This window comes from Myodes glareolus, chromosome 4, assembly GCF_982192425.1.
Source record: "Myodes glareolus chromosome 4, mMyoGla1.1, whole genome shotgun sequence".
In the NCBI taxonomy this organism is placed as follows: Eukaryota; Metazoa; Chordata; class Mammalia; order Rodentia; family Cricetidae; genus Myodes; species Myodes glareolus.
In genome coordinates, this window is record NC_142029.1 from 111,298,240 (window position 1) to 111,320,840 (window position 22,601).

General features: G+C 48.5%; 1 protein-coding gene and 1 pseudogene across 5 annotated transcripts in view; one reads left to right on the forward strand and one right to left on the reverse strand.

Annotated features, from left to right (window-relative positions):
- The window catches only part of Amotl1 (angiomotin like 1), a 134,919-nt gene that overhangs the window by 97,982 nt on the left and 14,336 nt on the right, over positions 1–22,601 (forward strand). For all 5 annotated transcript variants that reach the window (XM_085689910.2, XM_048433682.3, XM_085689911.2 and 2 more), the window contains 3 exons: positions 247–336; positions 14,499–14,644; positions 18,520–18,669. In XM_085689910.2, coding sequence (XP_085546036.2) covers positions 247–336; positions 14,499–14,644; positions 18,520–18,669 — 386 coding nt within the window. The remainder of the gene's footprint in view (positions 1–246; positions 337–14,498; positions 14,645–18,519; positions 18,670–22,601) is intronic.
- Positions 6,261–9,996, reverse strand: LOC125400405 (cytochrome b-c1 complex subunit 7 pseudogene; annotated as a pseudogene).

Here is a 22,601-nt window from a genome sequence, read left to right on the forward strand (position 1 = left end):
TGTAAGCCGCCAGATGCAGCTTTCACATGAGTGAAAGCTCCAGTCATTATGATGTGCAGAACGAACTCTGCGGACTGAGCTCATTCCCAGCCCTACCAGGTTTTTCTCACGATAGCTTGGAGAATACCTCCAGACTGCTCAGTCTGGGCCCCTGCCTGATCATCTCCCCCCTCATCTGCAGCTTTTGGGACTGGCCGTGTTTCTTTGTTGGGTGATGACTTAGGCTCATTTCTGCTTTGTTTGTAGATCGGCTGGAGACAGCCAACAGGCAGCTGTCCAGCAGGGACTATGGTGGGCTCGAAGACAAAGCTGCGGAAGACCAGTTCCTGTCCCAGAGTGAGTCTGTGTGTCTAAGGGCTTTATCTGGGAGGCCGGGTCTAGCCAGGCTGCTGCTGTCTCCCTGCACACCCTCCATGGGAATCACCGCGCTACTTACCCACGCTTGGTGTTGCAGAAGCCTTTGAACCCATTTCATTTAGGAGTAGGGCCAGTGTCTTTGTGATCCTCCAGATTTATTGGGAACATATTTTATTAATTTTGTCAGAGGCAAATGATAGCGTCAAATGGGTTTGGAAAAACCATCAGCCAAGGTTTGAATTTCTGCAAACTCATTGCATGAGCCAGAAATGTAAAACTCTAACTGTCATATTTTAAAAAGCTGTTTAGATAATTGTATTCTGGTATATGTCATAATTCTTAGCAACATCATGACTAAGTGCTCACAGCTTAAATAAAGACAATCCAAAACAACAAAAATTAGCATATTCAAGAAGTAGTGATGCATGTTCTCATAATAGTATCCTGATGTATGGGTTTGTCAAAGCCCTAAATTCTGAAGACAGAGAAATTCACCAAACTTTGTTATTTTTGGCCTAACTTCCTTTCTCCCAAGCTGACTCTTGACTGGATCTGTTTCAAGTCTCCACCCCCTTGTTTAAATTCTACCTTTGGCCAGGGCTCACTGATGCTAGCCAGGCTTTTCCTGACATTCCTTCACAGTCCTGCAGGAGATGATTACTGTGGGCTCCCAGGTCACAGAAAGAGTGGTGACTCTCTGACCCTTTAACTCCTGCTTAATGAAGGGTGTGTCGTTCATATCAATACCATGCATTTGCCGTCTCGTCTGAGTTTACGGAGGAGAGCTGTGCCCACTGGTTTATGTCAACTTTACACAAGACAACATCACCAAAGAGGCAGGGGCTTCAACTCAGAAGATGCCTTTATAAGATCGGCAGACAAACTATAGGGTATTTTCTTAATTAGCGATTGATGTGGAAGGGTCTGGCTCATTGTATGTAGTGCCGTCTCTGGGCTGGTGGTCCTGGGTGCTATAAGAAAGCAGGCTAAGCAACCTGGAGGGAGAAAGCCAGTGAGCAGCTCCCTTCCCTGGTCTCTGCATCAGCTCCTGCCTCCAGGTTCCTGCCATGTTTAAGTTCCTATCCTGACTTCCTTCAATGATGAACTACAAATGTGGAAGTGTGAGCCAAATAAACCTTTCCTCCCCAACCCAACCTGCTTTTGGTCATAGTGTTTCATCTCAGCAATAGAAACTAACTAAGACAGAAGTCAGGACCTCTGTGTCATTTGCACGGACAGTGCTGACACAAGGATAACTGTGTGCCTTGACAGAGGGAGACATGCCGGCCGTGCTCGGGGTGTAAGTCTATCACGTAGTTCACATGATAGAATGAGCATTGGCTTGGTCTCTCAGCCTAGGCTGGTGTTGATGGAGTGGCAGGGTTTGATGTTGGCAAGCTCACATTCCTGAAGACTTTCACCTCTGCCTCAAAGCTAAAGCATCAGCAGTCAGGCATCAAGGCCCTTCTGGATTTATAGGGGTGATTTATTCGGGTGCAAATATGCTTCGCTGGCTTTCAAAGGCGTAGACAAAGAGGCCACAGGCATTTTTCAACTGCTTAGAGGTATCCCAAGGTTGGTGTGTTAGGCAATTAAGTCTAGGCAAAGCAATTCAGACAGGCTTCTTAACCAGTGTACCCACCTGGAACCTTCACAGCACCCCCCCTTTACCCACCTGGAATCTTCACAGCACCCCCATCCCCTTTACCCACCTGGAATCTTCATAGCACATCTCTCCCTCTACCCACCCGGAATCTTCACAGCACCCCCCCATCCTTTACCCACCCGGAATCTTCACAGCACACCCCACACTCTACCCACCCGGAACCTTCACAGCGCACCCCTCCCTCCACCCACCCGGAACATTCACAGAACACTTCCCATTGCTTCAGTATTATCAGGATTCCAAATGTCCCAGTCTTCTGGTGTGGCTAAGAGATGGACCTGGGATGTTATTCCATATTTACATAGGATGTTTTCCTTAGTGAACCCTGAAACCTTTTGAATACTGAGAAATGTAGGCAGTTTTCATTGGGACCACGAGCAGCTCTGTTCCGCCAACTGCTTCCCAAATAACCACTCAGAGACTTAATATTAATTATAAATGCCTGGCTGATAGCTTAGATTTGTTTTTAGCCAGTTCATATAACTTAAATTCACCCATTTCTCATCTACCCCTTGTCACATGGTGGTACCTTCTTCCAATGGGGCACACTCATCTTGCTTCTCTGTGTGTGTGTGCTGGTAACTCCTCAGACTCCACCCTTCCTCCTCCCAGCATTCGCTCAGCCCCGAAAATCCTGCCTAGCAATGGGCCAAGCAAGTTTCTATTAACAATGATAGCAACACATCTTTACAATGTACAGAAGAATTGTTCCACAGCAGAGGAAGTTAGCACGTTCCCCAGTTACAGCGCAGATACTCCCCAGTGTTTATACTTGTAAGCAAGCATTCACAGTACTACAAACTACCATATCTGTGTGGGGGCTTGAATGAGATGTCCCCTAGTCTCAGGAATTTGAGTACCTGGTCCCCAGCTAATGGTGCTCTTTGGGGGACTGAGGAGGCATGTAGCCTTCTTGGAGGAAGTATGTCACTAGAAGCAGGTTTGAGAGTTTAAAGACTTTCACCACTCTGAATCGGCTTTCTCAGCTTCCTGTTAGTAGTTGAGATGAGAGCTCTCAGTTGTCCCTGCTCCTGGGCCAAACTCCTCCTGCCACAGTTGCTGCCATGATGGACTTTTAACTCTGGAACCACAACAAACTCCTCTCTAACTTGCCTTGCTGCGGTGTCTCATCACAACAGCAGCACGGTCACTGACTCAGCATGTCGCTGGGGTGAAAATCATCTCAGTCTCACCTGGCTGGGAGCCTCCAAGCCATGATAATAACCGTCTGTCAAAATATGTGCACAGGTGCAATGGTGTCATAAATGTTGTGGGAGCAACCAATCCCTCTTAAACATTAGGTTTAAGGCCCGCCCCACAAGATGTAATCTATACCTATCACTGTCAGTGACAAAGAACACGTGGTTAGACAGGTAACAGATCCCAGGTGAGAGCATGCTACATTATTCTGCTAAAAGAACAATGTAAAATGACTCCTAATGGCCTATTGTACCCATAAATCAGTGCATCACTCAACCCTCATTGGGGAAGCTTCTCCTTCAGAAGGTGGTGACTGATTATGATGTTCTTTATCTTAGAGATTTTTCCAGTAACTGCACCTAACACCTAAGTTTTATGTCAGATTTTTACTTGTTTTTAGTTTTATGCTATATTAAATGTAAATCTAACACTATGCAACAGTGTATTCTTAAAAGATGAGTGATTCCCGTGTATGTGTAATGTTTTGAAGTTCACTTACGTAGGCAGTGTAGATAACAAACTAGGGGGGACTAACCTTGGCCAGGAAGAACAGACACTTTTAGTGTATGTATGGACACTTTAATGCCTTGTTCTGAGACAGAAGTCAGAAATGGTGACTGAGGCCAGAGAAGCAAATGATACATCGGAGGGGTTGGGGGCCAACTGGTTAGTGGCAGTGTGGAATAAATGAGACCAAAACAACCAGATAGGTGATGCATTAGTTACTTTTCTCATCGATGTGGCCAAATCCTTGACAAGAAACAATTTATAGGAAAAGAGGTTTATTTCTGGCCCGGGCTTGAAGGGATGAAGTTCATTATGGCCAGTAAGGCATGATGACAAGGACATGAAGTGGCTGGTTGCATCCAGGAAGCCGTTTGGAAACAGGGAGAGGTCAGGAAGGAGATAATAAAACTCGAGGCCCACCCTTGAGTGACTTTACTTCCTCTAGCAAGGTCCCATCTCCTGAAGGTTCTACAATGTTCCCAAACAGCACAACCAAGTGTCCCAGTGTTCAATTCCTGTTCAAATTATAATGAACGGTCACCCTCACTAATGAGGTGCGGGAAGTACAAGTTAGGGTCAAGTGAGGGGAAGTTGAGCTGCAGTCTTCCTCTTCCATCTGCAGCACTGTGAGCAGCCGTGGTGAAGGTGCAGAGCTGTGCAGAAGGCTGGATGGGAGGTGTGCCCCACCAGGCCTTCATTCAGCATGTGGCTACAGAATTACAGGCATGAACACCACATCTCTGTCTACGTATTCATACGCTCTGTTGCATGATATTCTTCCAGAAACCCCAGTAGTAGAACAAAAGAGAACAAAGATGACCAAACCCTAGTCATCATAGCTTCAATGTCACTCATTCAAGAGGCAGCAGCATCCTTTTCAGAGTCCTCTGGGACTCTAGCATGTGGTTCAGAGAAGGGCAAGACAGCCCGACATTAGTAATGGACATATGGATGCTGAAGAGAAGGGTGGGGTGTGGGGTTGACAACCACCTCAGCTGATGCGGAAGAGAGGGAAAGAGAAGGGGGATAGTCAGGAGCTTGGTGTCCCCCTGATGCAAAACATGTGCGTGCAAAGGGACCCACACATACACGTGTCCATAATAATAATAATAATGACTGAATTCTGCTCTGTGTAGCTGCCCTTGAGTTCTGAAGGCCAAGGTGGCGGCTACACCGGTCTTCTGGGCTCTGCTCAGTCATGAGGCCTGCCAGTGTTGACAGTCCTGGAAGTTCAGTGCCCAGGAGTTTGAGGACCTTGAGGAAGTCCCCCTTCCTGTTGCCTATGATGATGTAATGTCACTAGAGGAATTCAAAGATTTGTTTGTTTCATGGTTTTGCTTGTATGTTTTACCAAATTTTTATAGATTATAGGATGACAGTGTCAAGCTAAATCATTACTGAAGAACAAGACTGTAGACCGTCTGGCTGTTTGAAGTTGGAGTGTCTTTGTCCTTCAGCTTAACTGAAGTTCACCCATTCTCCCCTCCACTTCAAGGCAGGGTACCACAAAAGCAGACCCTTGGGAATGTTTGTCAAGCTTAGCTGCAACTTCTCAGTCATTGGGCCTTTTTTTTTTAAGCCATTTTTTTTTATGAAAATTAGCTTCTACAGATTTCTTTCTGTTTTAGGTTAGGGAGCTAAAAAAATATTAGATATGGGGAAGCTAAGTTAGGAGATACAAAATTTCATTTTATGCAATTTTTAAGGGATTGTGTCAAGCCTTGTGACATTATTGGATGAGGCAGACCTGACTGGCTGGACATGTGTGCTCTTCAGGGTGTCGTAGTCATAGAGAACAACACAGGGGCCTGGTCTCCACACCTTGACAACTCTCAGGGGAGCAAATTCCCCAAGAATGCCTTCAAGGCTTGCTCAGCCATGCCGTATAGAGGCAGAACATCCTGGGGCTTCATCTACTTGGCAGGGACCCCCGAGGAAGCCAGGTCTTTACAGGGACTAGATGAGTGCAGTCTACAGGGTGTCTATATTCAAAGGAATCTTCTGCCTAGTGTCAAAGTAAATGGTAGTCCATTTAGGCTCTGGCTGTCCTTGCCTAATGAACAGAGCTGGTGAAATGAGACTGCAGTCACGTGGTGGTGTCTGACTGCCTCCAGGAAGCCTGTTGTGATTTTCACATGAATGGTTGTTTTACTTGGCATCATAGTGACAGAGTTAAAAACTGGGCTGCTTGTGTGGGGCATGTTCCTTCCACTACGCAATGAGCCAGATGGATGGAGGAAGTGGAGCACCGTTTGGGCTTCATGTGGCCTCAGGGAACCCTCACAGAAGCAGGAAGCTGTCCAATAAGCCAGGCAAATGGCAGCTACTTAGGGAAGCCTTCTGAGAGGAGTTAGACGGTCCAGCTACACACTCTATGTGCGTTCTGCAGCCTTTCCTCTGCGCACACCCACCACGGCTACAGATCAGTGATGGATAATCATTTCCGCGGGGGTCTGACCTGCCTTCCCTACCATTAAGCTCCTACTTGGTTGTTTCCAGAACCAGGAACTCAGAGGCATTTGGTAAATATTTACTCAGTTTCCAATGAACTGGCCTCCACGATCTTTGATGTAAACCAGTAGTTGGTGAACTCTGTGTTCCAGGCCACGACAAGCACACTCTTTCTGCTGAGGGAAGACGGTGTGAAGCGCAGGCCTGGAAACAGGTGTTCAGCTCTTCAGCTGCAGCCCCGGAACACCCACAGATAATTCCTAAACACATGGGCGGAGCCACATCCCAATAAAACTGTGGACCACAGTTCACTGATCTCATTCCCCACGCTGGCAATGAAAGAGGAAGAAGAGGAGGGGGAGGGAGGAGGTGGCAGCAACTGCAGCAGCTGGGACGCAGTAGTATAGCAAGTCCTTGCCCAGTCTGCCCAGTCCCGGTTCCACTCCTAGAGTAACTCAGGTGTGGTAGTACACGGGGAATCCCAGCATTCATGGGCTGTAAACAGGAGGAGCAGAAGGTCAGGGTGTTCAAGGCTAGCCTGGGATACAAGAGATACTCACACACACACACACACACACACACACAGAGAGAGAGAGAGAGAGAGAGAGAGAGAGAGAGAGAGAGAGAGAGAGAGAGAGAGAGAGGGAGGAGGGAGGGGGAGAGAAAAGAAAGGAAAGGAAGGGTGAAAGGATGGAAGGAAGGAAGGAGGCGAAGGAGAGATCAGCCTGGGGTGCACAGCCCCCTGAGAGCTTTGTTGAGCCCCTGCGAATGTTCAGTTGCAAAGCCGAGGCTAGACTTGGGATTTGCTTTCCTTTATCTTCCCCCTTTCCCCAAAGGTCAACTCTTAGTGCCGGGATCTCGTGACAGTTTCCCATTTTACCCCGAGATGCATGCTGAGGGGTGAGCACGGAGTTCTTGTGTTGGAAGTCTTAATGACGTGGGTGAACAGTGAGAGGCTCGGGTCCTCACAAGGGAGTTCTCGCAGAATCACGCGGCACGCTCTCTCTTCATTCATTTTCCAGTCAGATTCGGTGCTAAGAAAACATCCTCTTCAGATGTTCCTACTAAAAAATATGGGCCAGAATACCATTTAGATTTTTTTTTATGGCTACAATAGATGTTTATTTAAAGCGAGGCATCTGCAGAACAAATAATTGTTAAATTGTGGTTCAGGTTGAAACAACTTCATAAAAATATACTGAGACCAGAAATATCCATGGATCTCAACCACAAGATCACTTCTTCGCCCCTTCTCTCTCTCTTTTCTTTCCTGAATGACCTCTGTCAGATAGGGTTTAAGGTAGGCTTTTGTCCTCCTCATATTCTGTCCACTGCTCCTTAGACAAGATCTGGACCAGGGCTTTCTTGATTTGAAACATCCTGTCATTATAAAGATCCTCGGGAAGCCTTCTTACGGCCTCCTGCACACCTTCAGTCTCATACGGTGTATCATCTCGCACTGAGCCCAGCTTGTTGAACCCGGCTGCATTATAATACCATTTCAAAAACCATCCAGCCACTTGCTTGATGCTGCAGCAGCAGTCTGCTTGCCATAAGAGCCAGTTTTCTGGGAAAGCAAGAGCCACCCACCAATAACGTAAATCGGATACAATACAGGGAAAGAAACTCTGTGCCCTGTTCCTTCCAATTAGCTTTTGGGACTATTTTTAATTCATGAATTACAGTGAGAGCCCACAGTTATATCTCAGTGGAGCCAGAGAACTCTGGAGAGGCAAAAGATTTTAATTTTGAAGAACCTGGCCTTTCCCTCTGGACACAGATGTGTGTGTGAAGAACCTGGCCTTTCCCTCTGGACACAGATGTGGGTCTGAAGAACCTGGCCTTTCCCTCTGGACACAGATGTGTGTGTGAAGAACCTGGCCTTTCCCTCTGACACAGATGTGTGTCCGAAAAACCTGGCCTTTCCCTCTGGACACAGATGTGGGTCTGAAGAACCTGGCCTTTCCCACTGGATACAGATGTGTGTCCGAAGAACCTGGCCTTTCCCTCTGGACACAGATGTGTGTGTGAAGAACCTGGCCTTTCCCTCTGGACACAGATGTGTGTGTGTGAAGAACCTGGCCTTTCCCTCTGGACACAGATGTGGGTCTGAAGAACCTGGCCTTTCCCACTGGATACAGATGTGTGTCCGAAGAACCTGGCCTTTCCCTCTGGACACAGATGTGTGTGAAGAACCTGGCCTTTCCCTCTGGACACAGATGTGCATCTGCCATGGCTTTTCTTCTTACTCACAAAGGAAAGGACAATGAAAAGTACCTGTTTCAAGGAAGCTGCATAGATGACTGAGGGGTCCAGAAGATCTAAGGAGAGAGAACACACAGTTCTTTCTTCCTGATCAATCCCAGCATGGGGTACTTTACCCCCAGAATTAACTTTCCCAGGTTTCACCTTTTAATCTTCATGCCAGGCTGTGGTGTACCATCTTTCCCTCAAAGAGAAATTTTAAAAACAGGACCCTAAGCCAGGTGTGCTGGTGCACACCTTTAATCCCTGCACTCAGGAGACAGAGGCAGGCAGGTCTCTGAGTTCAAGACCAGCCTGATCTACAAAGTGAGTTCCAGGACAGCCAGGGCTACACAGAGAAACCCTTTCTTGAAAAACAAACAAATAAGATTTAGGTAAGTACTAAGAAATATATAAATAAGCTCTAGTTTCCGTCCACTTCTGTCTTGGAGCAAGGGTGTGTGTGGCGCTGCCGGAGACCTTGAGCCACACCCCACATTAAAGCTGTCTGCTCCAGTTTCCACATTTCTCAGTCTGCGGGTGGGAAGACTAAGGAGCCTCTGATGTGAAGCTCCTGGCTTGGTGCCTGGGGCATGGTAAGTCTCCAGGATGGATGGAGTATCAGAGAGGTGACACCACGTGTTCAGGCCCCACTTTCCCTACTGCTAAAGGTGTCCGATCCAACCAGGCTGGCCGACTTCAGAGCCAGCCCACGGCACAACTGGTTTTCACAGGTTTCAATGGAGGGGCAGGCATCCTTTGGGTCAGTGGGACCCTTTCTCCCTCAGTTCTGGGCAGTTCACCCCCTGACCAAACAGACTGCTCAAGGCAAGAATCCCTGTGCCTCCCCGCCTCGTCTAGGAATTCTCAGCATACACTGGGGTACGTTCAAAGCATTGCTGCAAAACTCACCTTTCTTGATATCCATCCCAAGCTTGTCACCAGTGCCGTGTGCTGCCTCCAGGCTGCCTAATTAATACTTGTGAGTGGACACATGTGTGACTGTAATGTGATGTTTGGAAAAATCTAGTGTGAGTTAAGTCTATGCAGTGGTGGGTTGGGTTATAATGAGACCTTTGTGTAGTCTTCTGTGATTCTGAAGTGTGTGTTTGTGTACAGTTACATGGGCAAGTGCATAGTTACATTAGCAGGGTATGAGTGCAAATTCTACCATCCCCACTAACAAAGGTGATTTTTGTGGGTGAATTATTTTTTGCATTCTTAGTGCCATTTTCTTCAGCTGAACAATAAATAATAATGATACCTGCCTCAAACAGCAGCCAGGATGGGGTGATGTAATGCAAGCATGGCAGATGATACCCGCCTCAAACAGCGGGCCCGGATGGTGTGATGTAATGCAAGCATGGCAGATGCTATGATAGGTATTACCTATCATAGCATGGTTTGGAAACCATGTGATCAAGAGCACCACTTCCTGTCAGTGGGCCAGGAGCTCGTGGCCTGTGTGAAGTCTACTTAAGGACAGAGTCATGCTCCAAGTCTAAAGTCACCAGACTGGCCATGAATTCGTTATTTTCCTCAGTTCCTCCGGAGTTATAGGTGTGAGCCATCATGCAAAGCTCTTTTTATTACTTAAAATCTCTTATTTTGCAGTGTTTTATTGTATGTGGCAGTGTGCATGTGGCATCATGCACTTTTAGTGGCCAGATGACAATTCGCAGGAGTTGTCTCTCTCATTCCACCATACGGCTCCCAGGACTTGACTTAAGTCACCAGGCTGGGTGGCAGGCTTCTTTACCTGTTGAGCCATCTCACCAGCCCTGATATTTGAAATCATGCTTTAATTGTGTAAAATAACGGGTTTCATCACTCATTTTCTTATGTATATATATTGACACACACACCCTCTGGTACTCTCCTGTCCCTGTTCACCCTTCCTTCTGGTCTGCTAGTCCCTTCCATCTGCGATCTCACTGTAGGGGAATGTGGTACAGTAGTGGTGTTGGGATATCCTGACTTATCGGGAAGCCAGGATATACTCAGAGCTGCAATGGGACAGCTCAGCCCTGGAGGAAAGGTGTCCTGATGCCTGAAGCTGGGGTGCAGTGGGGGATGGTCTCCCCCAGGATATAGGGATCCTGCTCTTCTGGAAAGCAGCTACAGCTGAGTTCTACTCTGTTCCCTTACAGGAGCGTCCTAGCCGAGCTATCTGCTTCTTCTCGAGCCCAAGATGTTTCTTCTGCTAACACTCTGCTGAAGGGAAGCCAGGTGCACAAATGTAGCGATCTCCTCCAGCAGCAAAAGTTGTTACTTTTCCTCTGCTGTCCTTGCTCAGCCCCCTTAAGGAGCTTCCTAGAAAGGTTCTTCTGTTCTGCTCTGCCTTGCTGATGCCCCCTCAGGAGCGTCTCAACAAGGATTTTCAGATCAGTCCCCTAAGGGACAACCCAGCCAGGTTCTTCTGCTCTGTGACTGCAGAATGAAGGTCGTCACCCAAGACTCTTTTGAGAAAGAGATTTATTTGGGAAGGAGGAGTCCAGGAGAGTGGTTGCCTCTGCCAGGGAGAGATTAATGGCAGCTCTTATCTGAAGGGTGGAGAGGCTTCTATAGGGCTTCTTAGGGGAGGAGTTTTCCCAGGGAGAAGGGGATTGGTTAGTTTTTCCCTGCTCAGGGATTGGTCAGTTTAGCTGGTCAGGGGCAGAGATGGCTCTGACTTCATGGACAAACTGTGTTTCTTTCACTGGTCCTCTTCAGCTTTTTGACTCTAATCTTAGGATCAGGTCATATTTCTTTCACTGGCTCTGATTCTAGGGACAAAGTGTGTTTCTTTGACACTGGTTTCAGAACCAGGGCACATGTCTTTAGTCCTGGGTTCGGGGATAAAGATATTTCTCTCCCTGGCCCAGGTCTCAAATGCAGGGTGTATTTCTTTCTCTACTGTGGGTTCAGAGTCAGGGTGCTCAGTGATTGGTTGGTTTTCTGCTCTAGTTGTCCCTTTTACCCTACACTCACGTCCACAGATGAGAGAAAATGTGAAGTGTAGCTGTGTGGGACTGGCTAAATTTGCTGGTCATGTCCCCAGTTCCATCTTTCTTTCTGGGGAAAAAAACACACTAGTTTTATATGGATGTACACTTGCCAGTTGACGCCATGAACTCTGTGTGTGTGTATGCGCATGTATGTATAGTTTATTCACTCATTGATGGACACCTGGGCTGACTCTGTCCTTGGCTACTGTGACCATCATATGCAGGTCAAATTCAAATTCGGGCCTTCTGACAATAAAGTTTACTCATATCTAAGAAAAGACAAATGCGGGCATCATCCCCACCCCGTGTGTGTGTACGCACACATGCTTGTGTGTATATGTGTGTGTGCACACATTGAAGTGTCAGAACACCTGTCATTGTAAAATAACAATTACAACAATCGGTTTGGAAAGCACTAAGTGATGGCCACAGTTTCTGTTCATGAGCGGAGCCTGCCGGTTGACTGCTTTGCATCAAAAGGAACGTGTACCTTTTGTAAAGAGAGGAATCTTTATGCTTAGATTCATAACCAGATGAGCTTGGACCCAATCACCCTGGGTGCTCAGATCTGGACAAGGCTGTCAAGTCCCATGTTCCCATCATTTTCATCCAGCCCCTGGGAGACTGTCCTTGGCTCTCCAAGAGTTTGACAGAGAGGGTGAAGTGCTGAGGCGCCGTGGGGGCCGTGAATGGTGGGGCCAACAACCCACTTGCTCAGGGCTTCCAAGCCTGTGCACACAGATGGAGACCTCACAGAAAGCGAAGGAAGGATGGTAGCTGGTCACTGCGGTGGGCCAGAAGAAACCTGAAGTCTAGCTCTGCTCTGCGAACGGGTTTGGGTGACCCAGGTCACGTTCCTTTCCAGCAAGCACACCCTGTCCCCAGCTGAGCAGTAGCTGTCTCCTGATGCCTTCTGCCCCCGGCCCCGCTGACATAACTTGCTATTGCAAGAGTGGCTCACTTCAGTGAGAAGGACATGCCAGTGGGTGCCAGGCGCCCCAAGTCCTGCTCCTGGCCTTTCCCCTCCTTACCCAATACACTAGGTGTGCTCAGTTCCTGAGAGCCCTGCTGACGCTCCTGGAGACTCTGTGGGCAAACAAGTGTGTCCTCGGCCCTTTTTGCCACCTTGCCTCACATCCAAACACACCTTTTCTGCAGCTTTGGAGAAATCCTCCTTCAGTTGCTTCTCAGCTCACAGCGCTGGCCCTCTGTGCTCGAGAGCTGCTTGTGTACATTCATGAGTGATTGCCGAGGAAGGAAATGTTGAGTGAATGCCTGCACCCGCTGCAGCATGCTGGTGCAACTTCCAGTGTGTGGGGCTGGGAGGGTTGGTACCAGTGCCCAGGTGATATAGGAAATCAAATTCTGCTCTAGCTGCTGTTGGAGTTACATGTCTCTGTTCTGTAAATATAAACATTGTGTGTATGGTTTTGTTAATTACCTTTTATCAGTCATTCTAGCTTGCTTCTGTTGCTGTAAAGAACACCATGACCAACAGTTCCCTGGGGAAAGAAAGGGTTTATTTAACTCATAGGTTACAGTCATCAGGGAAGCCAGGGCAGGAACTTCAGGCAGGAACCTGGAGGCAGGAACTCAAGCAGAGGCCACGGAGGAGAGCTGCTTATGGGCTTGCTCCCCATGGCTTGCTAAGTTTGCTTTCTTACAACATGGAACCCCCCTGCCCACGGATGGCACTGCCTGCAGTGGGCTAGACCCTCCCACATCAGTCATTAAGAAAATGTCCCAAATTAAGAAAATTTGCTTACAGGACAGTTTTCTCAAGTGAAGCTCTGTCTTCTCAGATGACCCTAACTTGTGTAAAGTTGGTGAAAAACTAGCCAGCAAGCTCATCAATCATGATATTATTTTCTAGTGTGATGGCTGCATGGGGTTCTCTTGTAGGATTGTAACCACCTCCTTACTCTGTTTTTGCTTATAATAGGGACTGAATCTAGGCATGCACATTCTAGGCAAGTGCTCTACCACTGCGCCACACTCCCAGCCCTCTTTGACCTTTTCTTTTGAGGCAGGGTTTCACCAAATTGCGCAGGCTAGCTTTGAAGTCGCTGTAAACCAGTCAGGCCTTGAACTTGTCATCCTCCTGCCTCAGTTTCCTGAGTATCTAGGATTACAGGCCTGCACCACCTAGCCTGACTTCTTGATTCTCACATGTTAAATTCTTTCAAGCATTTTTATACTGTAGAAAGCTTATCTAAATAATGTATTTTTAAATGAAAAAAAATACCGCTTTTGTAGCTAGAAACATATTTTCCATAAGAAACAGTTGTCTCATGGCCATGGTCTTTCCTGTTCTCAGGAGGACTGACCAGAAAGGTGGAGGAGGCGATTAGGTCACAGCTTCTACTTGCAAAGGCATGCGACCGTCATCTTTTGTAGAACAGGGCAATGGTGTTTCTAAATCTGAAGTTCCTATCCCTTCTTGACAGAGCTAGGGGGAGATTTGGGGCTCTTCATAGAAGGGGGTCAGGCTTGAGGCTCCCTCCTCGTCATGCTGCAGTGAATGAACCCCTTCTTAGAGACCTCGGTTCACCATTCCAGGAATGGGAATTTTAATATTATTGCAAGGGGGCACCTGCCCTTTGACCCAAGGCTTAAAAGATGGATGCAAGCAAGGGAGGTTGGGAGCATGCAGTGAACTCACAGGTCACAGGTGGGAGCATCACCGTCGGTGTTGTAGAGAAGTGAGCCAGGAGAACGTGGGGCTCCTGGCTCCTGTGTGCACTTTCTGCTTCCTTCTTGTTATGCTGGGATCAAACCCAGCACCTTGCGCACGCTTAGCGTGCACTGTCCCACTGATGCGACCCAGCACCTCGTCACTGGGCGCACATTCTGCGCAGGGTCAAGGGTGGGTTTGAGGAAGTCATTCCTTCACTCGCCCTTCATCACTGCCCGGCAGCAACAGCGGCGGCGGCAGCAGCAGCAGTAACTCACTGCTATTTGCATGATGTTTATTTTCAGTCCTTGCCAGGTGTAGCCTGGCACTGAGCCTGAGGCTGAGCACTTTCTGACGGAGCTTGTTCTGTTTTTTTTGTTTGTTTGTTTGTTTTTGTTTTTTTCCCTTCCAGACAAAGAATTCTTGAAGGAAAAGGAAAAGCTGGAAATGGAGTTGGCAGCAGTGCGGAATGCCAGCGAGGACCATCGGAGGCATATTGAGATCCTGGACCAGGCTTTGAGCAATGCCCAGGCCAGAGTCATCAAACTGGAGGAAGAGGTGAGAGCAGCGTGGGAAAGGGACAGAGGAGAGATGGGAGAGTTGTGAGGAACCACCACACCACCACCCCCCCCCCCCCGCCACCAGATGCAAACGAGTAAAGGGGTTTCCCCGTCACGGAGGCAGGCAGAATCTGAGCGGCAGGTAGTAAGAGCATGATCCAAGCAAGGACCAAAGCCTACCCTGTTGGTAGGTGAGTGCCCAGGGCTGCAAATCATTGGCGTGACCAGAAGCTGCTGGTGCCAGTAGAGCTGCTGTGGCGTGGTCTCTGTGCTCCCCATTCTAAGGCCAACGGTTAGTCAGGTGGGTTGGGCTGGTGCCGTGCACTACATCCTGAACCCAGGAAGTGCTGGTTTAGCAGTCTGGATGAAACCAATTCTTTAGCTTAGCACTGTCATTGCATTGACTGTCCCTTTTACCCCAAGAGAGGAATCCAAAGATGCGTAAGGTGTAAGCTAGGGACTCTGGGCTGTAAACTGAGGCGAGAGGAGCAGAGGGGTTACCTGCAGGATTGTACCCTCTCCTTGTGGCTCCCTGCAGAGGTGGCTGGCACCTCTGTGATGGGGCACCCTAAGGAGACATCATCTTGGTAAGTAGATGCCAGCAAGTTTGGAGGACAAGAGAGCAGACCAATGCTTAGCCTGGTGCTGGAACAGAAAGCAGCGAGGGCTGTACTCCTTAGGTTCAGTTTAACCCTACAAGTCCCATGTGAAAGCGCAGATTTTAATACCGCAGGAGAATCCTGAGTGGCAGCCAAGAGCATCTACCTTGTCATCATAGAAAGTACCCTTTGACCTTGCTGACAGTGAGTCCGCTCTGAGCGAGGGAGACCTGGACCCCTGTATTGTTGTCCTCAGTGAAATCACTCTTGAGGGCTTGTCTCCATGCATGGAACTAAGGAAATTCAATTTTGTAAACTCTTTCATTTATTCCCTTTTAAAATGTATTATTATTGTGTGTGCATGGTGTGTGGAGGAGGACCTATGTCACAGCATGAATATGGAGGATCCATGTCATAGCATGCATGTGGAGGACCCGTGTCATAGCACACATGTGGAGGAGGACCCATGTCATAGCATGCATGTGGAGGACACGTGTCATAGCATGCATATGAAGAAGGACCCGTGTCATAGCACACATGTGAAGGAGGACCCGTGTCATAGCACGCATGTGGAGGAGGACATTTGTTATAGCATGCATGTGGAGAAGGACATGTGTCAGCATGCATGTGGACGAGGACCCGTGTCATAGTACACATGTGGAGGAGGACACGTGTCATAGCATGCATGTGGAGGACACGTGTCATAGCATGCATGTGAAGAAGGATCCGTGTCATAGCACACATGTGAAGGAGGACCCGTGTCATAGCAGGCATGTGGAGGAGGACATGTGTTATAGTATGCATGTGGAGAAGGACACATGTCAGCATGCATGTGGACGTGGACCCGTGTCATAGCATGCATGTGGAGGAGGACACGTGTCATAGCATGCATGTGGAGGAGGACCTGTGTCATAGCATGCATGTGGAGGAGGACACGTGTCATAGCATGCATGTGGAGGAGGACCGGGTCATAGCATGCATGTGGAGGAGAACACATGTCATAGCATGCATGTGGAGGAGGACACATGTCATAGCATGCATGTGGAGGAGGACACATGTCATAGCATGCAGGTTGATAGACTTACACAGCAAGCACCTGCTGAGCCATCTTGTCAGCCTTCCATTTAGTGTTCATAGACCTCGCAGAAGTGAAAGTCATTTATGGGCCCCTGAAATGTGACTGGTCACTCTCATGGCTCCTGTCCCTGTTTCCTAAGCTCTGCCGTGGTCTCCTCTTGGCCTCACTTTTCTGTGTCTGGCTGGCTGGACGAAGCTCTTTCTAAAGTGGCTCAGGTCTTGGCTGTCACTCCCAGTCTCTGTTCTTACACAGGTTTCTTTGGGAGGGTTTTGATTCATCCCAGGATCTCGTACCTACTGCTCACTTCGTACTACTTCACCATCGCTCTTACAGTACGGATGTGGAGCCAGGCTAGTGAAAGTCGAGCATACAAGCTCCCTGACATACCGGCTATGTGACCATGACCCCATCATGTGGCCCGTCTGCCCTCAGCTTTCCCGTCCACCTAGGATAGTGTATACTGTAGTCTATAGCCTGGTATAGAGTGTGGAGCTGGTGTAGAGCACGGCTTCTCATGTCACCAGGGCAGTAACTGAGAGACAGCGTACAGAGCACAGTGCCTGGTACCCTAGTGCTCTGAAAACTCCAGCTGGCAGCATGGCTGTCACAAATCATCCTCATTGGGAAATCCTCCTTGCCAGCCTTCAGGCTGAAACCAATAGAGGGGCAGAGCCACACATTCGAGGATCTTGCTCAGGGATATACGCCTTCCCTTGACATTAGCACTGGGGATTGGCCGGGAGCTGGTCTGGCCCAGGCACTGGAGACACACATCTGGCTAACAGATGCCTAGACAGATCTCATGCTGGCTGTGTAGTCAGTAGGTGTGCATGGTGGAACACTACAGTGTTTACTCCAGCACAGCCGCTAACCCAGGGACCTGCCTGCAGACTCTCAGAAGCCTGCTAAAGCGAACAGCCAAGCTCCATGAAAGAAAATTATCCTAAAGTTGGTTGTAGCTGTCCCTCATGGTGCAGTCGGAAGGTCTCTATCATTCCAGTGGCTCTGATAAGGCTGAGCAGAGGCAGGCATGGCTCACGGTGGAGCCTCCCTCAGGAACAGGCTGCCAGACCTGGCACGTCGCTGCCTGCCTGTGTGATTGTGCTTCAGTGTGGGGCTGAGTCACTCATAAAAAGACAGGAAAACAACATTGCTGTCTCTTGCTGAGCACCGGATCCAGTAAATGTTTTGGTATGCTTTCTTGGCTCAAGTTGGTTCCCAGGAAGCTAGAAAACACCTGGATTTCTGAATGTGAGCCAGACTCCCAGAGCAGACAGAGTGCCCAGTATTGAGGGTTAGGGTTGGCACTGTGGGTGCTGACACTGATGGTGTGTTTGTACAGTCATTTCACGTTCATCCCTACTTCAGTCATGGCCTCGGGTGTTCACTGTGCCCTTCCTGTCCCTGTAGGAAGCTCTTCAGCTACAGAGGAGAAAGTTACTCCATTCACTAGCAAATGTACAAAGGGGCACATATGTGTGTATGCATACATACAAATCAGATGTATGTGTGTATATATATGAATTATATATACATATATGATATATGTGTATATATGAATTGTGTATATATACATATATGGTATATATATGTGAATTGTATATATACATATATTATATATATACAATTCCTCCATTCTAGAAATAATTGTAGCATGTTCATTACATAATGTATTGTTTTACTAATTATGTTTATCATGTATTACTTATAGAAATAATTTTTTACTTACTAGAGAAAACTAGAAAATAATAAATTTGTTATTCTTGCAGAAATGACCTTTCTGCCATACAGATAAATGTGACAAGTACTTTAAGGCTCTTTTCCAGGCTTTTTTTCACAGATCTATGTATAAGTATAAGATACAGTTTGATAATGTAAATAACATCTGATTTATGATTTTTCATTTAACTTTAGAGACTAAGTATTGCTGATCTCATTTCCAGTGGCCGCAGGCGCTATGATTAAAACCAGTAATGAGGCAGAGAATGCAGAGCTGTTCACAAGGCCCATATCAGGCCGTAAGGGGACCTTCCATCCCTAACCTCGTGGCCATCTTGCTGTACCTGCCACAGGCTCCTGAGGGACGGAATGGTGCGGTGCACACATCTGCAGTTTATCTGGGGTCTCCAGCTGTCTTCCGGCGCAACTACAGGACTGACTGGTGTCCATTCTGTACTGTTTTGCTGTCTCCCTCAGTTACGAGAGAAGCAAGCCTATGTGGAGAAAGTTGAGAAGCTGCAGCAGGCCCTGACCCAGCTGCAGTCTGCATGCGAGAAGCGGGAGCAGATGGAACGCAGGTTGCGGACTTGGCTGGAGAGGGAGTTGGATGCTCTGCGGACCCAGCAGGTGAGCAACAGACAGGCTGAGGGGGTGGTGAATCAGATTGCAGGCGGCTTACAGATCCACCTAGTAGCCCCATGAGGGCCATCCAATGGACTCTGCACCTACATGGCGTCCAGGGGGACTGGGGTCTCTGGCTTGAGCCCAGAAAGAGGGGATTGCACTTTAGGTGGCCTTACATGGGGGATGTTGATTTCATGGGCACACAGGACGAGAATGCAGAGGCAGAGGAGGAGGACAGGTGAAGGGCAGGGCCTTGGAAGTGTTGCGAGGCCAGGGCAGCTGGGTGCTGCTCTGGAGGAGTGTCTGTGGGGTGAATTCTGACGAGGTGATATCCAACTGTGGAAGGCACTTGACCACATGGGGAGAGTGACTTTCTTCTGTAGCCGGTGGAGAACCAGCCCCTGGGGAGAAGTTCAGGTTAGGGGAGCCTGTGGTAGATCAGAGAAGAGCGGCTGCAAGTAAGGGTGAGCAGGGGTCACACTGATCTCTGAGTTCAGTGGGGGAAGGCGCTAAGGGCTCCCTGTAGTAAGACATCTGCTCTGCCAGTGACAGTTGGTCGTGAAGCTCAGCGGAGAGGAAGCACTGGGAGGATCGCATCAGCCCAGGGTTCTTACATGTCTCAGCAAAGAGAATTCCTGCAGGAAATGCCAAGTCAGGCAAGCCAGAGGCTCCAGCCTCAGATATGCAGGGACTTGCCCAGTTTACTGGTCGTGTGTCAACTTCACACAAGCTGGAGTCACCAGACGGGAAGGACCCTCAGCTGAGGAGATGTCTCCATGAGATCCAGCTGTCAGGCATTTTCTCAATTAGTAATCAGCCCACGGTGGGTGGTGCCATCCCCAGGCTGGTGGTCCTGGGTTTTATAAGAAAGCAGACAGCAAGCCAGGGACAGCAAGCCAGTAAGCAGCTCCCCTCCATGACCTCTGCATCAGCTCCTGCCTCCAGGCTCCTGTCCTGACTTCCTTTGATAATGAAGAACAATGTGGAAGTGTAAGCCAAATAAACCCTTTGCTTCCCAACTTGCTTTTTTGGTCTAGTATTTTGGTGTAGCCGTAGAAGCCCTAGCTAGGACCCCTGATTTTCCAGGGAGCTGGGAAGCTCTCCCTGAAGCCGCCTGGGACATTTGCGAGGCACGCTCCGCGGAATTGCCTAGGATAGGGCCGAGTGGTTGAAAGCATGTCCTCTGGTCAGCTTAGCCACAGTGCATGGCAGGTCCATGCAGGTCCCTCTGGGAGTGTGCCCTTGGCTGAAGAGGACAGTGCTGCCAACATTCCCTAGAAAATGAATTCATCTCTGGGCTCCTGGTACTTAGACTCGGTGCACAGTGCAGAGTCTCTTCTCCATCAGCCAATTTCTCTTGCTCAGCTGCTGAGACTCCCGTAGTCCCACTGAGTGCAGGGGCGGTGTGCAGACGATAGACCTTAAGATCTCCAGCTAACAAAGTGAGCTCCACTAAAGCCAGAAGTGTTCCTTTCCAGCTACTGTGCTGTCCACCCCTGCGGGCAGGTGGCCTATCTGTGGATCTTTAGGTGCTGTGAGACCAGACTCAACTGTAGATGAATTGAGGGGCTGCCAGCTCACAAAAACCAGCACAGAGACTTATTATTGTCATGAAAGCTCGGCCCATAGCTTAGGTTTATTTCTTGCTAACTCCTGTAACTTAGCCCATTTCTATTAATTTCCCCGCTGCCGCGTGTCTCGTGGTTAGTTACTACTCCTGCATGTCCTGCTTCCTCTGCATCTGCTGGTGACTGCTGGTGGCTCTGCCCTTCTTCCCAGCATTCTCTCTGCCCCCCAAATTTTGCCTAGCTATTGGCTGTGTAACTTTTTATTAAACCGACCACAGTGACGTATATTCACACAAGTGTAAAGGACTGTTCCACAACTGTAAAGAAGGAATGTGAGTCTAGACTCATACAGATATGCTGCAATCATATGTATATACCCACACATACACACCCTATACAACATGCGTATTCCTGTACAGACTTACCCTGAACATGTTTGCCAGCATACATAGTCACCCTCTGTATACATTCATCCCTACCCACATATTGATCACCACAACACACATGGTTACTCCCTGCACATGCTCGCCTCTGCTCAGCACATCACTGCACGTCACACATACTCATCCTCACACACACACACACACACACACACACGTTTGCCCCCCAAATATTCATCCCCTGTACAAGCACACTCTCATGTATACCCACTGCCATGCACTCTCACCCCCATGCCTCCCCAAGCCAATATGAACAGTGCTCTTGGTATGCATGGGGCGGGGTGTGGCAGGATTGAGGCTCTCTGGGGAGACCACCTTGCCTGCACATTGGGTCTTCTCTGGGAGCTAATAGCGGATCTGCGTGCACGTGGCTAGCGAGAGTAGAGTAAGGGGCTCTTCAGAGCTGAGCAGAGCTTTGGTGCTCAGCATCGCTTTACAAGAATTTGTGTTGCTGAAGGACAATGTCACGCTGTGTCCCAGATGTGCAGTGCACACAGATTTTCCTGGGGCCCTTTTGCCATTGAAAAGATAAGAATTGGGTTTTTCATTTCTGATTTTGCCAATGACCATTATTTTATGAGGAGAAATGGTTAAAATGGCTCTGCAGAAATGTTCAAATAAATTTTGGATTCTTTTTTATCATTCTCGGGGCAGGTGCTATAGAGGGTACCAGTTCACACTTAAGGTGTAAAGCCAAGAGACCGGCAGGAGCAGTTCCACCTGCATCTTCCAGTGTGACTCAAGAGTTGCCTCGGAATAAGGAAGTTCAGCCTTTCTGCAAAAGACTAGCCCAAAGCCTCTGACTCCCCTAACCCCAGTCACCCTGCCAAAGCCACACAGTGCCTGCCCCTTCCTGGTGCTCACATGGGCAGCCTAGGGTCAACTTCTGAAGCAGCCCATACCATACCTTGCCTTTTGTGCTTTGGCAACAAGACTTCTGTCTGGTCTTTTTAGGAATCATGCTGAAGTCATACATAGTGTTTCAAAGTTCAGAGTCATCAATGGCCTGGTGAAGAGCAAGACCAGGCCACCTCCTTCAGAGTGGCTCAGTGTCAAGATGCCACAAAGAATCTCCGTCTTAACACTGATACTGGGGCACAGCGGAGTTTCCACCCCTCAACAGAGTCCACATGTTCCTTTGCAGTGTCCTGGATACTTTCAGAGTGTGGGACACGAGATGGCCAGAGTGCCAAGGACCCTTCATTGGTTTGGGGCATGGGCTCCAGCATGAGACCCACAGGACAGGACGCTTGTCTCCTCCCATCAGAGAACAGCCTTGCAAGAAATCTACCTGAGACTCAATTTCCTCATCTGCAAAATGATGGAAGCACATTGAGCTTCTCCTGTTCTTACAACCACAATCCAGAAAAACTGTACAGGGCTCAGGCTGTAGTGCAGTGGTTGAACACTTGTCTAAGGTGTATGAGCCCACAGGAAAGTCCTGCTTCTCCTTCTCTCTCTCTCTCTCTCTCTCTCTCTCTCTCTCTCTCTCTCTCCTTCTCTCTCTGAAGTTCTGTTACCCCAAAACAGATGACAGTGTCAGACTGAAGAGATGAAGAGGGAGAGATGGTTTACCTGAGTTAAGGAGGAAATCTAAAATGTGACTCTTCTCCGTCCCAGAGACACCAGATAGCATCCACCTTAGTTCCTCCTTCTAAAGATCACATGTCACCCCGTGTCTCCCAGGTGACCGTATGGCAGCTAGAAACTGCATGTTTAAGCATCTCACTCTACTTCTGTGCTTTTCTGCTTTTATCCTCTGATGTCCAAGGGGGCAGTCTGGAGCCGCTCCTCGGAATCCTGGAGGAAGAGCCGTGAGGCCAGGACTGAATCCTGTTCTTGAATTTGTATATATTAACTACATGGTCTACCTTAGATATGGAGCCAGACCTGGATTTGAATCCCAGCTCTGCTTTGCATTAGCTAA